Consider the following 17,473-nt stretch of genomic DNA (forward strand, 5'->3'; position numbering starts at 1 on the left):
GTGTTCTCTCTTCTTAGTACCTGTTAAAAGTCTGGCAGCTGAGTTCTGAACGAGCTGCAAATGGGAGAGAGAAGCCCGACTCACACCGAGATACAATAATTTACAATAATCCAAACGTGAAGACACAAAGGCGTGAACAACTTTTTCCATATCATTAAAAGTAAGAATAGATTTCAATTTAGATATTGATCTAAGATGAAAGAAACTATTCTTAACAAAAGCATTGATTTGCTGCTCAAATTTAAGCTCAGAGTCAAGAATGACTCCAAGATTCCTCACGCTAGACAGTTTTTTCCCAGGAAACAACCCCAGGCAGTCATCATCCACATACCCCTTATTTCCAAATAAAATGATCTCACAGTCTTATCCTCATTTAATTGGAGAAAGTTATTTGCAAGCCAGCACTTAACTTCTGCCAAACATGCATGAAGAGACTGAATGGCACTTTTATGCCCATGTTTCAGTGGTACATACATTTGAGAATCATCTGCATAAAGATGATACTGAATCCCAAATTTTTCAAAAATAGAACTTAGAGGGAGCATATAAAGGGAAAATAAAATTGGTCCCAATATTGAGCCCTGTGGAACCCCACACACAAGGGGGGCAATGGAAGAAAAATAATCCCCTAAGCTGACTGAAAGAGTCCTATCCTTCAAATAGGAAGAGAACCATTTCAGGGCCAAGCCCTGAATACCAACCTGATCCCTAAGATGATCAATGAGAATGTTATGATCAACTGTATCAAATGCCGCTGTAAAATCTAACCACAGCAAGACAACGCGGTTTCCAGAATCAACACCTCGTAGGAGATCATTAAACAACCTCAAAAGAGCTGATTCTGTACTATGACCAACTCTAAAACCTGACTGGAATCTATCGCAGATGTTATTCCTAATTAAAAAATCATTAAGCTGTGCGTGCACAATTTTTTCTAGTATCTTTGAAATAAAGAGACCAGGATTGCTGGTCTCACCAGCAATCCTAAAAACTTTCTATTCAGGGGCTATAGAAAGTGTATTGTGTCTCTCAGTGTGGTGTGGGTACAGCTCCAGTCAAGACTGCAAAGCTCTGCAGAGAGTTGTGCGCTTAGCTGAGCACATCTCCGGGTCTACTTTCCTCTCTCTGCAGGACATCTACCTCAAACACTGTAAAAGCAGAGCTGTTAAAATCATCAAGGACTCTATCCACTCCAGTAACCATTTTTTCACTTTGCTGCCATCTGGTAAGCGCTTCCGTCTGATGGCAAAAACCGAGAGACTCAGGAGGAGTTTCTTCCCCCAGGCCATCAGGCTCCTTAACTCAAATCCAGCCTCTTAACATCTTCATGTCTCCACTTAATATTCACTTTATAAATAATATATTCATCATTTTCTACCTCACACTGACATACTGACAGTGTCAACCTGTTTGCACATTTGCCTCTTAATATTTAAGACTACAGTATAATGCACATATGCACATTGTACATCCCTGTGTATCTTAATATTTAAGACTATAGTTTACTTTCATGCACATTATTTTGCATTCTATATTTAATTCTACAATATACGTATTTTTTATATTTTATTCTTATATTTTTATTGTTTACTTTTATTTCATTCTTTCATAGCTATATTTATGTATATTTCATCTGTGTTGTATTCGTTAATAATTGCACTGTCCATGGAGCGGACCTGACTCACATTTCACTGCTGGTTATATATGCTCTATATAATTGTGTATGTGACCAATAAAAATTCTTGAATCTTGAATCTTGAATCTCGGTATAATGAGCAGCATGAAAAATGGAGCACAGCTGGTGAAAAACAAAACTAGAGGTATTTCGTATTGCTTGGCGGGAAAGTAACCTATCCTACAGAAAAACATTAAAAACTGCTAGATCCGATTACTTTTCTTCTCTTTTAGAAGAAAACATACATAACCCCAGGTATTTATTCAATACAGTGGCTAAATTAACAAAAAATAAAGCCTCAACAATGACATTTCCCAACATCACAGCAGTAATGACTTTATGAATTACTTTACTTCTAAAATCGATACTATTAGAGGTAAAATTGTAATCATTCAGCCGTCAGCTACAGTATCGCATCATACAGGGCACTATAGACCCCCTGAGGAACAGTTCCACTTATTCTCTACTATAGGAGAGGAAGAATTGTATAAACTTGTTAAATCATATAAACCAACAACATGTATGTTAGACCCTATACCATCTAAGCTCCTAAAAGAGGTGCTTCCAGAAGTCATAGATCCTCTTCTGACTATTATTAATTCCTCATTGTCATTAGGATATGTCCCCAAAACCTTCAAACTGGCTGTTATTAAGCCGCTCATAAAAAAAACACAACTCGACCCCAAAGAACTAGTAAATTATAGACCAATCTCGAATCTCCCTTTTATGTCCAAGATACTAGAAAAGGTAGTATCCTCACAATTATATTCCTTCTTAGAGAAAAATGGTATCTGTGAGGATTTCCAGTCAGGATTTAGACCGTATCATAGTACTGAGACTGCTCTCCTTAGAGTTACAAATGACCTGCTCTTATCATCTGATCGTGGTTGTATCTCTCTATTAGTTCTATTGGATCTTAGTGCTGCGTTTGACACTATTGACCACAACATTGTTTTGCATAGACTTGAACACTTTGTTGGCAACAATGGAAGTGCATTAGCATGGTTTGAATTGTACTTATATGACCTAAAAAATCTGCATGTATTAACATAGAACACTGTCTAAGACTTGATGGCTGTTCTGTCAATTCTTCATCATCAGTTAGGAACCTAGGTGTGCTATTTGATAGCAATCTTTCCTTAGAAAGCCATGTTTCTAGAATTTGTAAACTGCATTTTTCCATCTCAAAAATATATCTTAATTACGGCCTATGCTCTCAATCTCAAATGCAGAAATGTTAATCCATGCATTTATGACCTCAAGGTTAGATTATTGTAATGCTTTATTGGGTGGTTCTGCACGCTTAGTAAACAAACTACAGCTAGTCCAAAATGCAGCAGCAAGAGTTCTTGCCTAGAAACAGAAAGTATGACCATATTAGCCCGGTCCTGTCAACACTGCACTGGCTCCCTATCAAACATTGTATAGATTTTAAAATATTGCTTATTACTTATAAAAAATGGTTTAGTACCTCAGTATTTGAATGAGCTTATAATGAGTATTATAATCCTTCACGTCTGCTGCGTTCTTAAAACTCAGGCAATTTGATAATACCTAGAATATCTAAATGAACTGCGGGCAGCAGATCCTTTTCCTATTGGTGCCTAAACTCTGGAATAACCTACCTAACATTGTTCGGGAAGCAGACACACTCTTGCAGTTTAAATCTAGATTAAAGACCAATCTCTTTAACCTGGTTTACACATAACATACTAATATGCTTCTAATATCCAAATCCCTAATATCAGATTTTTAGGCTGCATTAATTAGGTAAACTGGAACTGGGAACACTTCCCATAACACCTGATGTACTTGCTACATCATTAGAAGAATGGCATCTACACTAATATTAGTCTGTTTCTCTCTTATTCCGAGGTCACCGTAGCCACCAGATCCAGTCTGTATCCATATCAGAGGGTCACTTCAGTCCAGACCAGATGGTGGATCGGCACCTAGAAAGGACCTCTACAGCCCTGAAAGACAGCGGAGACCAGAACAACTAGAGCCCCAGATACAGATCCCCTGTAAAGGCCTAGTCTCAGACAACCACCAGGACAAGACAACAGGAAACAGATGATTCTTCTGCACAATCTGCACAAAACTTTGCTGAAGCCTGGAATTTAACTGCTGGTTTCATCTGGTCAGAGGAGAGCTGGCCCCCCAACTGAGCCTGGTTTTTCCCAAGCTTTTTTTCTCCATTCTGTCACCGATGGAGTTTTGGTTCCTTGCTTGCCGCTGTCACCTCTGGCTTGCTTAGTTGGGGTCACTTCATCTACAGCGATATCGTTGACTTGATTGCAAATGAATGCACATACACTATTTCAACTGAACAGAGATGACATCACTGAATTCAATGATGAACTGCCTTTAACTGTCATTTTGCATTATTGACACACTGTTTTCCTAATGAATGTTGTTCAGTTGCTTTGACGCAATGTATTTTGTTTAAACCGCTATATAAATAAAGGTGACTTGACTTTACTTGACTATGACACCATGTCACATAGTGTCATAGGAGCTTCCGCAGTTGGTCACGCCCAAAGCAATTCCCATAGTGAAACACCTCACTTTGTTATCAAAGAACACGGGTTCATGGTAAGTTATTCATCGTTTTTGTCTATAAATACAGATAGAAATTGAAAGGAAACTCCCTGTTTTCAGAGATCAATGTCACATCAGAATGATATTACACCACCTCAATCAGAGTGTCAATCACAATGTGTCAGTATTTTCTTTATTCCAAAATAAAAAACCAAAAATGTGTGTGTATATATATATATATATATATATATATATATATATATATAAAACCTGTCTTCAGCCTAAGTTCTTATAAATATAACATGGCCTTCAGACCCTTGACCCTCGAAAGGATAATTTACTCACTTTAAGACCAATCAGCAAATGTCGTACTAAATATGTTCAGCTTTTTTCTCTACAGTTTTTTAGAGTTATTGAGAAAATGACTGTATTGACAGTTACAAAAGTGATAACATACTGTGTGCTTTTGTTTATATCAGAACATAGTCTATACTCATTAATGTCTATTCCTCCTACATCACGGAACATTTCCCTGTTTGTATATTCAAAGTAGGAGTCGGAAATTATCATCCTCGCTTATTTTGTGGACTGGTTTGACAACAGTTATTTCTGTGCATGTTTTTGTGACATATCAGAACACAACTTTGTATAATGACATGGGTATGACACAGGTATTACAAGGAGAGGGTGACTTATGAGAACATAACCCATGTCCCCATTTTTCAAAACGCTTATGAACCACACAGAATGAATTTTTTTGAGAAAGTAAAAATGCACAAAGTTTCCTGTGAGGGTTAAGGTTAGGTGTAGGGTTGGTCTAGGGTGATAGAATATACAGTTTGTACAGTATAAAAATCATTACGCCTATGTGATGTCCCCTTGTACTTGTACACTCAAAAATTTACTGATTAGCTTGTTGTCTATTTGCACAGCTGCTGTTTATTTTCACTAAGCTTTGAGAATGCTCTCTTATCATAATTAAATGAAGAACCAGCACAGTTGGCTTTCATTTTCACTGGAGAGCTGATATTACTGAACTGATATGTGCTTATTTAATGCACTCCATTAAGTGAAATCAGCAGACAATAAATACATTGCCTCTTGTTAATTAATAATGTTATAAATTAACTAATTTTGTCAGTGATTATATCAATCAATTCGTTTTCATAAACTATATGCCTTTAAAAAGCATAAGATTTGACCTCTGAAATTTGTTTTCCATGACAAAAAAATTCAGAGGAAATAGTTTAAAAAGTGGAGACATCGTTAGGTTTTGCTCCTCTGCAATCAGCAAAATGTTCTGTCCAAGCACATGAAGTGAACGCTCTTTTTTGGGGGTCATGCCTCCATTTGACAGGATAATAGAGAGCAGACAGGAAAGCACTGGGTGAAGAGAGGGGAGCAGGTCTGGCAAAAGGACCTCAAGGTGAGAATCGAACTTGGGACACCGTGAACACAGATGCATTGCATGACAGCAGGCCAACCACGAAGCCACTAGTGCAAATGTTTTTAGTGAAATATTAATTCCAGAGTGTATTTAGCTTTTTTTTTTTTTATTACCTTTCTTATATTATTTCATATCATATTATTAATCCTCCAAACAAACAGTGTATGTGTGCTAACAGTGTATTTTTGCACATTTCAACACTTTCAACTGGTATTTACTTTTCATTTGTGTTTTGGTGTTTAGTATTTCTAAACAGATCAATGTTGTTTCTATGCAGTCAAGTCATGTAGTGGTCTTCTGGCATCTCCATGTAGACTTTTAAACTGTTTAGGGTGACCATATGCGCCTTTCATATGGGACACGTCCCAGCCAAAATATCCAGGTTTTGGCTATTTGCACTGTGCAGGTTGATCGTTGTGTAACATTCATGAGAGCTATAAAGAGCAGAGCAAACGCCTCCTTATGCTTTCGAATCACTTTCGTTCGTTTGACTTGAAGCATTGTGGCGCACTTTGGTTAGTTTAGTTTTTTTATTTGTTTTTTTGGGATTTGTGCGCAGCAACGGTTCAAGTCAATCGTACAAACAAACACGTGTAGACATTTGCATCGCTATGATCGTTCCCTCTAGATCTCACCTTCTCACACGCAGCACCACGATTGGTCGATTATGTACAATACCTGCATGTTATTGGTCTAGCTGCTCTGGATGTTTTAGGCATTATTAAAATCCTGGCTGGGACGTGTCCCACGTATGAACGGCGCATATGGTCACCCTAAAACTGATGGACAACCAGACTTGGAACATCCACGGCCAATAGACTTGGGACCACCAGACTTGGGAAATCTGACATTGGAGCAGACTCAGGAATGAGTTCTGGGCAGGATATGGTGCTATCAAAATCCTCCTCCTCCTGTCCCACAGATCCCATAATCTACAGTATCCAGGAGTTGTCAGATCGTCCATTGAGGACCAGTCTTGGACAGCAATGATTTAAGAGGCTTGTTTAATACCACTTGAAAGTGATTATTTAAGGAAACCTCTGAGTTAGCAAGATGTAAAAATCTAATGATTTGGTCCTCAAGGGAAGGATGCTCAGGGGCAGAGGATTGTTTTTTTATGATTATAACTTTTGAATAGAAATAGTGCAAACACTGGACATGGATGTTGGTTTTAGTGCATGTGTGCTGAATGCTAGTGTTGCTGTGAAAATGTAGTATACTTTGAAAGGCTGTACACATGCGCAAAGCATTGTTGTCAAAACTTGAAGTATAGGAGCAGAATTAGATACCCCTGCTATAAATTAACTATGCACACACTGAGGCTACATTTATTTTTCATGGGTATTTTAATGACCAAACACAAGAAAAGCATGTTCATTTCATACATTTATTTATTTTTATTTTTCAGATAACTATGAGAAGATGGAACTGAAAGAGATTACTGCTGACAAAATCATTCGACCATTAAACCACAATAAGGTCATAAGTTTGATCATTCGCCTCACAGCATTTGGTGCAGCATTTGGTACATTTGGTGCAGTCACCTTTTTTACAGTAAAGTGGATGGTTGATGCTATTGATCCAACAAGAAAACAGCAAGCTGAGGCACAAAAACAGGTATGCAGTTTAATTTCAGCAGTTGTGCAAATTAGAGGTTTCAGTAAATTTCATGAAAATGTTCAAATTGAATTATCACTGGATTTGTGTGATTCAATAGGGCTGAAGAATTAATAAAATAAAAAAGAATAGTTCTGGAATGGATATATGAGAGAATTAGGTCAACAAAAATGCAATTACACATCGAGATGTAGTTGTTTTAGGTAAGAATGAGATAAAGATGGAAGAATACATTCATAATGGTTCAGAATTGAGAGATGGGTCGAACAGTGTTGGGTGGTTTGGTGAGAGTTCCATAAAATGTTTAAGCTAAAGTAAAATATTTCTTATTATACTTAGCTTTAAAATTCTAATAGCAGGAAAATGTTCTTCATGAAATGTCATAATTTAATGTCATATTTATGGGGATTTATATTTTATGTACCAGCAACATGTTATTGTCCCTTCCAGGCACGTGCACACATAGACATGAAAGGGGGCTTGAGCACCTGCCCTTTTTATTCCTGGAGAGAAAGTGCCCTTTTTTCTGGGATGCTTTTTTTTTTATTTTTGAAAAATAATATATATTTCTGTTTGCACACAGCTGCCCTGTCAAACAAATATATTTATTGAAATATAGTATATAAATATCAGGTCAGGAGTTCTGAAGCGCTCCCTCTCCCTCTCCCCCGATTGTTAAACCCGATTGTATTGCTTCCGCTAAAGAAAATAGTCCACTCCGTGTCTACGGTTAGAATCCTGTGAGTCCATAGCAACGCTCTGTTTTTCATGGCAACGGTCTGTTATACTCCGCACAGCGGTCTGTTGGTTATAACAGACCGCATTCTACATTGGAATTCAACCAAGCCATGTAATAAAACAAGTTAATAAAATAAGCATATATCACCACCAGTTGATATGCTTTAGTTATTTTGTTTATCCTATTTACCTGCATTTCCCTGTCAATTAGATGCAAATGTGCGCATTTTAACTAGTTGACGCCTAATTTGCATACAGAACGTCCCCAGTTATTGACTTACATCAAGAGTCTTTCCCCTGAAATTTAGAAATCTAAATTGGTGAATTTAGAAGAAATCTACAGATGCAAACAGATGGAGGATACACTCTAAAAAATGTAGTAAATCTGAGTCTGGTACATCTGGTACATTAATAAATAAAACTGAGTAGAAATAAGTTAACATTAAACTTTAAAAAAACAATATTTATTAATTAACTATTTAAGTAATTTAACTTTTTTTATTTCCTCGAAACCTTTATAAAATAGTATTCCATACCACCACAAATACATACATGACATTGGCTTTTATTGAATTTTTACTCAATTATTTTGGTAAGTTTAATTTTAAAGTGTTATGTATTCTGATAACACCAAAATAATTAAAACGATGTAGTGCCTTGTGTAAAAATAAACAAATTATTAGTAAAACACGCCCCTCTGTTTGATGCAGTTATTTAGGTCAGGGGTTTTCAAACTGTGGGTCGCGACCCACTTGTGGGTCACAGAATGGAACAAGGTGGGTCGCACAAAGTCACTTGGCTGCAGCTAAATTTGCGTTTCAATGACACACACACACACAGTTCAGTCTAGGGCTGCACGAAAGTGACGAGTGGGAACGGTGCGAGGCCGGTGGAGTGATTGGAATTGAGCGACACCTGCTCGACTCACCAGTCTCGAGAACCACGGAGGAGATCGGAAGGATACAAAAGAGGAGCGTCCGTCTCCCCGGCAACTCACTCCAGCCCACCGCCTCGAGCATCCTCCTTCGCCCTACTCGATGGCACTGCGGATTCACCTCAGTGCCGAGGGATCTTCGGCAGCGCGTCCCTCCTTCCTCCCAGGCTTCGGCACCAGTCTAACACATTAAAAACTTCTCAATCACGGGAAGGAGGAGGCGGGAACCGGGAACCCACTCGTCACAATGATATAGCCCACCAACATTAATAAGGACTGCAATATCCTTAGTGTGATTTTCGAATTGCAATTAAGTCCGCGTGCTTTGCGTGTTTTGAAGCGCGGGCGCGCACGAGTTGTAATAACAGTGAAGGTCTCAGAGCAATGTCATTAAAAGGTTCAATCGGTCCGCATTATTAAAAGAGAAAAACTTGCTCACTTCAATACACTATATTCCGCATGAGATTGCATACACCAGAAAACAAATGTTACGAAAACGGTTTCAGGTAGGCCATGTTCATTCATTTCTATCGTCCGTTTGAGCTCTGTGCACTTTTTTCGTTCGGGAAACGGTTTGTAAAAAGCATTTCACATGTACAGGGTGAGCAGTGCACAAACGCAGGGTTAATTGTAACACTACAAGATTTAAACATTTCCACATAACAAAATGCACAAAAAAATAATGCAATACTCCTTGACGTATCATCTCTTTTTAGAGAAAAATTTGCCAAAGTTCAGAAATCTTTTGAAGATATTGCTGAACATTAATTTAACCATTGCTAAAATAAATTTCTGCCTGAACTTAATGTCATCCAGTTTTTTTTTTTTTTGTTTATTTAAAACGAGACACATGTTTATTATTATTTTTTACCTATTTCACAATTATTTTAATCTCCAAACAGTTTTAGATAGTTCTGCTTTGCTTCTTATGCTTTTTCTAAAAAAAGTGTTGGATTGTGCTCCGTTCTCACCGACACACACGGAAGGATCGTGAATGCATTTTCTGCAACAAAACACAGCAGCGCAGATTACAGTTCACTGGAGTGAGCCTGTTTAACGTTTTTATGGACACTACATATTCTAAAGTCTGTAAACAAAAATTAAAACTTAAATATTAATAGTGATTTTTTTCAGGTGTAGGCCTACTCTAAAATAAAAAGTTTTTTTTTCTTAAATACTTCATTTCTGTCATCAAACTTTTAAGTAAGATTGGGCTTAAAGTAATATCAACCTTTTTTTTCCTCAAATATTGTGGTGGGTCATGAAATAGATTACACTTGTCTAGGTGGGTCGTGGAATGGAAAAGTTTGGGAACCACTGATTTAGGTTATTCTAAATATGAAGAGTTCAGATGAAAAATCCTCTAAGTGCCATCTGAAATTTCCTTCAATAATGATCATTTTTATCAAGCTTGTATGTTTATGTTCACTTATTTCACATTACTGGCAATGAAAATTACCTATTAATTGTCATTTAAGTTAAATTACTGAACTTAAATACGAGCTTGAAAAAAAAAGCTCAAGAAAATTTCAGATGGCACTTAGAGGCTTTTGCATCTGAACTCTTCATATATACTTGAAACTAGTAGCATAGAAAATGTTTTCAAAACATGCACATTGTGGATTGCTTTCCTTTGTTGCTTTATAAACCTAGTGAATACTAAGGAGACCATGGTTTCTGTGAACTGATTATTTTGTAGACATCTTTTGAAAATGAAACAATTGCGTGAGTTTGAGGAAGATAAAATTAATTAACTTTAAAAAAAAAAAATTTTTTAAAAGGAAGTCAGAGTTGCGTTAATATATATATATATATATATATATATATATATACTTTTTTGTTTAAAAAAAAAACCTAATTATGAGAAGTGCCCTTTATTTCACTTGAGCCCCAGCCCCTCAAAATGTCTGTGCACGTCCCTGGTCCCTTCACAGGCAAAAAAAGATTGAAGTGCCGAAAAGTAAAGCTTTCTGAATATGAGATGAACATTGCAGCTTATCTTCTGGATCCATTGACTATGCAGGTGGAGAATGAAGTCACCATATGACTTTATCTACCAGTAATTAGTTGTCTCTATCAAGGCAAGTAACACAAATCATTTATGTGTGTCCACAGATTACATGGCATGACATTGCAGGTCTGGATGAAGTCATAACTGAACTGAGAGACACCGTTATATTTCCAATCCAGTACAGAGATCTGTTTAAAGGAACCAGGCTTCTTCAGCCACACAAAGGTAGGCAATAGGATGGAAATATTTCCATAAAGAGTTTCCTAACTAAACTCCACACTTTGTTCTGAGGTGGTTTGCATATCTTTATCTCAGGTGTGTTGCTGTATAGGCCTCCAGGCTGTGGGAAAACTCTTATAGCCAAAGCTACCGCCAAAGAGGCTGGATTCCGCTTCATTAATCTGCAGCCTTCCACTCTCACTGACAAATGGTATGGAAAATCCCAGAAACTAGCTGCAGCAATGTTTTCACTGGCCATCAAGTTACAACCTTCTGTTATCTTCATTGATGAGATTGGTAAATGCGTATTTATTTTTACAGTTTTTTTTATATTTTATTTTTGCATTTGTCTCATACGCCTCTAATTTTCATGTGTATACAGTATATGGATCACTTTAAAATCTATGGTTCATTTTGCTCTTTTAATTCATATAATGTGGTATTAAGTGGAAGACTCTGTATTTTGGACGGTTTTAAATAACTTAATTTTTATGAAACTATTGAAACTGCACTAACTATTAAATCATTTTACTATTAATGATCATTTGTTGTGTGTGTATTTAGACTGCAGAGGGAAGACATAGTAAAACTGATCTTAAAGAATGAGAATGTACATTATTCGTTGAATTGTCAGGTTATTCAAATGTTACCAGAAATGAAAGATTCATTTTCTGTTTTCTGAAGGTGGAGTATGCTGTGGATTTTGATGAAATTGCAAAACAGACTGATGGGTTCTCAGGAAGTGACCTTAGAGAGATGTGCTGAGATGCTGCGCTATTTTGTGTGTGTGAATTTGAGCACCAAAAATGGTAAATTCTTAACAGTTTCCAATTACATTGGATACAGAACTGAATTTGGTATATTTGTATATTTTGTTCTGAAGTTTTAGGCTCCATTTTTTCTTTAAGTCAAGTCACCTTTATAGCCCTTTAAACAAAAAAGATTGTGTCAAAACAACTGAACAACATTAATTAGGAAAAGAGTGTCAATAATGCAAAATGACAGTTAAAATCAGTTTATCATTGAATTCAGTGATGTCATCATCTCAGTTCAGTTTAAGTAGTATCTGTGGAATCATTTGCAATCAAGTCAACAATATCGCTGTAGATGAAGTGACCCCAAACTAAGCAAGCCATAGGCAACAGCGGCAAGCAAGGAAACAAAACTCCATCGGTGACAAAATGGAGAAAAAACCTTGGGAGAAACCAGGCTCAGTTGGGGGGCCAGTTCTCATCTGATCAGACGAAACCAGCAGTTCAATTCCAGGTTGCAGCAAAGTCAGATTGTGCAGAAGAATAATCTGTTTCCTGTGGTCTTGTACCGGTGGTCTTCTGAGACAAGGGGTCCTTATCATACATCCGGCGCAATGCGACGCAAGGCGCAGCGCAAGTGTGTTTGCTAGTTTCAGTCCGGCGCAGTTCGCATTTTCCCGTCCAGCGCCATGTCGTTTAATTAGCAAATGCATTTGCACTCATTTTTGCGCCCATGGGAGTGCTGGTCTAAAAAAGTTCAATGTTCAGGCGCATTGCTGGCACAATGCTAATTTAAGGAGCTGAAAATAGACTGCGCCATAGACCAGCTCAAACCTAGTCTAAAGTCTGGCACAATGTTTTTTCTTTGTTATTTGAAGAGCTTACACGCTGCTTATTAAGCAGAGCACAGCAGCACACAAACATGCCAAATATGAAAAATTAAAGGATAGCAATGCATACAATTTTTTTTTGTAGGCTATATATATATATATATATATATATATATATTTATTTATTTACGTGTTCTGTCTTTGCGCTTGCCAAATTCTGCCGTGTAAATAGCAAATCCGTCATGGCATGAGCGCAACTGGCTTCTTTAACTGGCTCTTAGAGAAAAAAGGAGTGTTTTCTCTACTTCCTGTTGACCCTCTGTAGCAAATTGTAGCTCCGTGTAGCTGTTTTTATTTTATTTTTTCTCTAGAATCTTTATCTTACTATCACTCTCTGTTTTTTTAAAGTGGTAAAATATAACTTAATTCACACCATATTTCTGATATTATCGATCAATCTTATCAGATTAACTTTGATCATTCACTTTTATTTTATATCCGTGAGTGCAGTACACCTGCAAAGCGTTAGCACTCGTTAGCTTGTCATTAGCGTTTTCATTCGAACCTATCACTGTTTTTCTTTTCTCCTCTCCTCTCTCTCAATCCAGATTTTCACAAGTTCATCAAACAACCGCAGTAAGAATATTTCATTAAGCACAGTGAGTAATGGCTTCTCCTGTTATTGTTATTTGCACCTCTTGCCACATGTACAGTTTATCTATCTCTGTCGCTGATGAGGGATTCACATGTGATAAATGCAGGGAAATAGTTAGGCTGACAGAGAAGATTTCAGAATTAGAGACACACATCCAAACTTTAATTGAGGACAGTAAGAATGTTAGGGCTCTAGATACGGCTTTGGATACGTCTAGCCAGAGGTGGGTAGTAACGAGTTACATTTACTTCGTTACATTTACTTGAGTAATTTTTTGGGGTAACTAATACTTTTCGGAGTATATTTAAACATGGGTACTTTATACTCTTACTTGAGTAAATTTTTGGGGAAAAATCTGTACTTTTACTTCGTTACTGTGGGCGACGCTCCTCTCGTTACTTTATCTTAATGCAATAAATGTTATAACTGCTTCAGTTTATTCCAAACGCGCCGTCTACTTTTCTCTGGGCAATGAGCGATGCCCATTCGCGAATTATTAATTCTTTTGAGTCAATTCTGTTCAAAGGCTTGATCAAACCAATTGGCAAACGAGTGAATTGATTCATGAATCAGTTTGAATGAGTCGTTCAGTTCCCTGTCTGAAGCGGTTCACTCAGAGTTGTAACGTTTAACATCAGCAGCGTTGAAAACGGGGCTATGGAACTGCACTGAATTGAAAGCAAATCTGCAAAGGCTATTATTTGCTAGCGATGGAGATCCTTATTAGATGAACACTGCGTGTGCTGTCTACTGTTTAACAGGTAATAACTTGGGCTACATTCGATTACAGTACACGATACCTGTGACATTAGTTTGTTGTACGTGTGTGGCTTATAACAGAGGGGAGTCAAGTTGAATGCAGCTTCCAAAAGACAGAAAATAGCCGATTAAGATTTTATTAATTTTAATACAATCACACCGGTGCGAGTAGCCTACGTTCAGCAAGTCATATCATCAGCTGCTAAATTCAGATCTGTGATCGCTTGCTGGCGCTGAGCCAGACGCGTTTTTACAGCACTGCGCATTATAACCAATCACACATGATTCTTTGGGGCTTATTAAAGCATTGGCCAATCAGAGGCGTTCAGATGAGTCATCGCTAAAATGCCGATGCTTCCTTCACTCGCTCACTGACTGAATACCTCTTTCTGGCGAATTCTCTCGTCAGAAACAACAAAGTGCAGATGTGTGTACGAATCTTAAGATATTAAGATATTGATTTCACAGTGTTAACAGTTTCAGTGATTTTAATGGGAGTTTCTGAGAGTGATTGAAATCTAGACTGTCAGTGAAAATGATCTTTAATAATATAAATTGTTATTTGCTCTCTTTCTGAACAATGAAAGATTAGTAGCAATATTTATGTCACATTAACTTTCAATGTTAAATTCACATTTAATATATAGTCAGTCGTATTAAAAATATGTTATGGCATGACACCTATATCTGTTACTTAAGTAAACAGACAAGGTTTTATAATAAATTACATAAATTGGAGTAAAGGCTGATGAAATATATACATTTATACACGTGCACATACATTACATACATTTCATCTATATATCTAAATAAAAATAGGCTCAGTATATATGACCCAAAGTAACAACTAACTAACTACTTGAGTAGTTTTTTAATCCGATACTCTTTTACTCTTACTCAAGTAAATATTCAAGACTAGTACTTTTACTTTTACTTGAGTAAATATTTCTAGAAGTACTTTTACTTTTACTTGAGTACAGTTTTTGGGTACTCTACCCACCTCTGCGTCTAGCTCAGGGATTCCTGTACATTGTTCGGTTCCGGAAACAGAGCCCCTGCAGCAGGGCAACTGGGTGACGGTGAGGCAGCGTAGTCGTGGGTCAAAACACCGTTCTTCTGTTCCGATCAAAACATTAAACAGGTTCTCCCCACTCAGTGATGCACCCACTGAGAAACCTGATGAAAGTGCTCTAGTTATTGGTGATTCTATTGTACGGAACGTGAATATAGAGACACCAGCCACCATAGTCAAATGTTTACCGGGAGCCAGAGCGCCTGACATCTTGGCAAATTTAAAAGTGCTGGCTAATGCTAAACATAAATACAGTAAGATTGTTATTCATGCCGGCGCTAATGATGTTCGACTTCGCCAGTCAGAGATCACTAAAAATAACATTAAAGAGGTGTGTGAACTTGCAAGCACGATGTCAGACACTGTAATATGCTCTGGTCCCCTCCCTGCTTACCGTGGTGATGAGATGCATAGCAGATTGTCATCACTCAATGGCTGGATGTCTAAGTGGTGCCCACAGAATAACATAGGTTTCAAAGACAATTGGATGAGCTTTTGGGGCAGACCTGACCTGTTTAAAAGAGATGGTCTTCATCCCTCCTGGGGTGGCGCCACTCTTCTCTCTAGAAATATGGCAAATAGTCTTAGTGTTTATACTTGACTAACTGGGGCCCAGGTCAGGAAGCAGACAGACTGGCTAAACCGACCGTCTGCTAGCTGCCTCCCGTCACAGGTCAGCTAATTCTCAGCACATAGAGACTTTTTCACCTAGATATCACACTATAGAGACTGTGTCTGTTCCCCGAACTAGAAAATACAAAAAATGTCCAAACCAAGTTAAGATTAGCAATTTAATTGAGGTTCAACAAATAAAAAACAGAAGCAATATGGATAAACAAATGATAAAGCTTGGCTTATTGAATATCAGATCCCTTTCTACGAAAACACTTTTTGTAAATAATATGATCACTGATCATAATATAGATGTACTCTGTTTGACAGAAACCTGCCTAAAACCTGATGATTACATTATTTTAAATGAGTCCACCCCCCAAGATCACTGTTATAAACATGAGCCGTGTCTAAAAGGCAAAGTTGGAGGTGTTGCTTCAATTTATAACAACGTTTTCAGGATTTCTCAGAGGGCAGGCTTTAAGTATAACTCGTTTGAAGTAATGGTGCTTCATTTAACATTATCCAGAGAAACAAATGTTAATGATAAAATCCCCTGTTATGTTTGTGCTGGCTACTGTATACAGGCCACCAGGGCACCATACAGACTTTATTAAAGAGTTTGGTGATTTTATATCCGAGTTAGTTCTGGCTGCAGATAAAGTTTTAATAGTTGGTGATTTTAATATCCATGTTGATAATGAAAAAGATGCATTCGGATCAGCATTTATAGACATTCTGAACTCTATTGGTGTTAGACAACACATTTCAGGACCTACTCATTGTCGAAATCATACTCTAGATTTAATACTCTCACATGGAATTGATGTTGATAGTGTTGAAATTATTCAGCCAAGTGATGATATCTCAGATCATTATTTAGTTCTGTGCAAACTTCATATAGCCAAAATTGTAAATTCTACTTCTTGTTACAAGTATGGAAGAACCATCACTTCTACCACAAAAGACTGCTTTTTAAGTAATCTTCCTGATGTATCCAAATTCCTTGGCATATCCAAAACCTCAGAACAACTTGATGATGTAACAAAAACTATGGACTCTCTCTTTTCTAGCACTTTAAATAAAGTTGCTCCTTTACGCTTAAGGAAGGTTAAGGAAAACTGTTTGACACCATGGTATAATGAGCATACTCGCACCCTAGAGAGAGCAGCCCGAAAAATGGAGCGCAGCTGGAGGAAAACAAAACTAGAGGTATTTCGTATCGCTTGGCGGGAAAGTAACATATCCTACAGAAAAGCATTAAAAACTGCTAGATCCGATTACTTTTCTTCTCTTTTAGAAGTAAACAAACATAACCCCAGGTATTTATTCAATACAGTGACTAAATTAATGAAAAATAAAGCCTCAACAAGTGTTGACATTTCCCAACACCACAACAGTAATGACTTTATGAACTACTTTACTTCTAAAATCGATACTATTTGAGATAAAATTGCAACCATTCAGCCGTCAGCTACAGTATCACATCAGTGCACTATAGACCCCCTGAGGAACAGTTCCACTTATTCTCTACCATAGGAGAGGAAGAATTGTATAAACTTGTTAAATCATCTAAACCAACAACATGTATGTTAGACCCTATACCATCTA

General features: G+C 37.3%; 1 protein-coding gene across 1 annotated transcript; it reads left to right on the top strand.

Annotated features, from left to right (window-relative positions):
* The first annotated feature begins 7,085 nt into the window (after positions 1 to 7,085).
* LOC132121842 (outer mitochondrial transmembrane helix translocase-like) lies at positions 7,086 to 11,947 on the top strand. Its single transcript, XM_059531593.1, has 6 exons — positions 7,086 to 7,280; positions 9,553 to 9,562; positions 10,887 to 10,975; positions 11,068 to 11,188; positions 11,279 to 11,487; positions 11,867 to 11,947. Exons 1-6 carry the CDS (start codon positions 7,086 to 7,088, stop codon positions 11,945 to 11,947), a joined length of 705 nt encoding a protein of 234 aa, XP_059387576.1.
* Positions 11,948 to 17,473: the final 5,526 nt, after the last annotated feature.

The sequence above is a fragment of the Carassius carassius genome, chromosome 40 (genome assembly GCF_963082965.1).
Source record: "Carassius carassius chromosome 40, fCarCar2.1, whole genome shotgun sequence".
Lineage (NCBI taxonomy): Eukaryota > Metazoa > Chordata > Actinopteri > Cypriniformes > Cyprinidae > Carassius > Carassius carassius.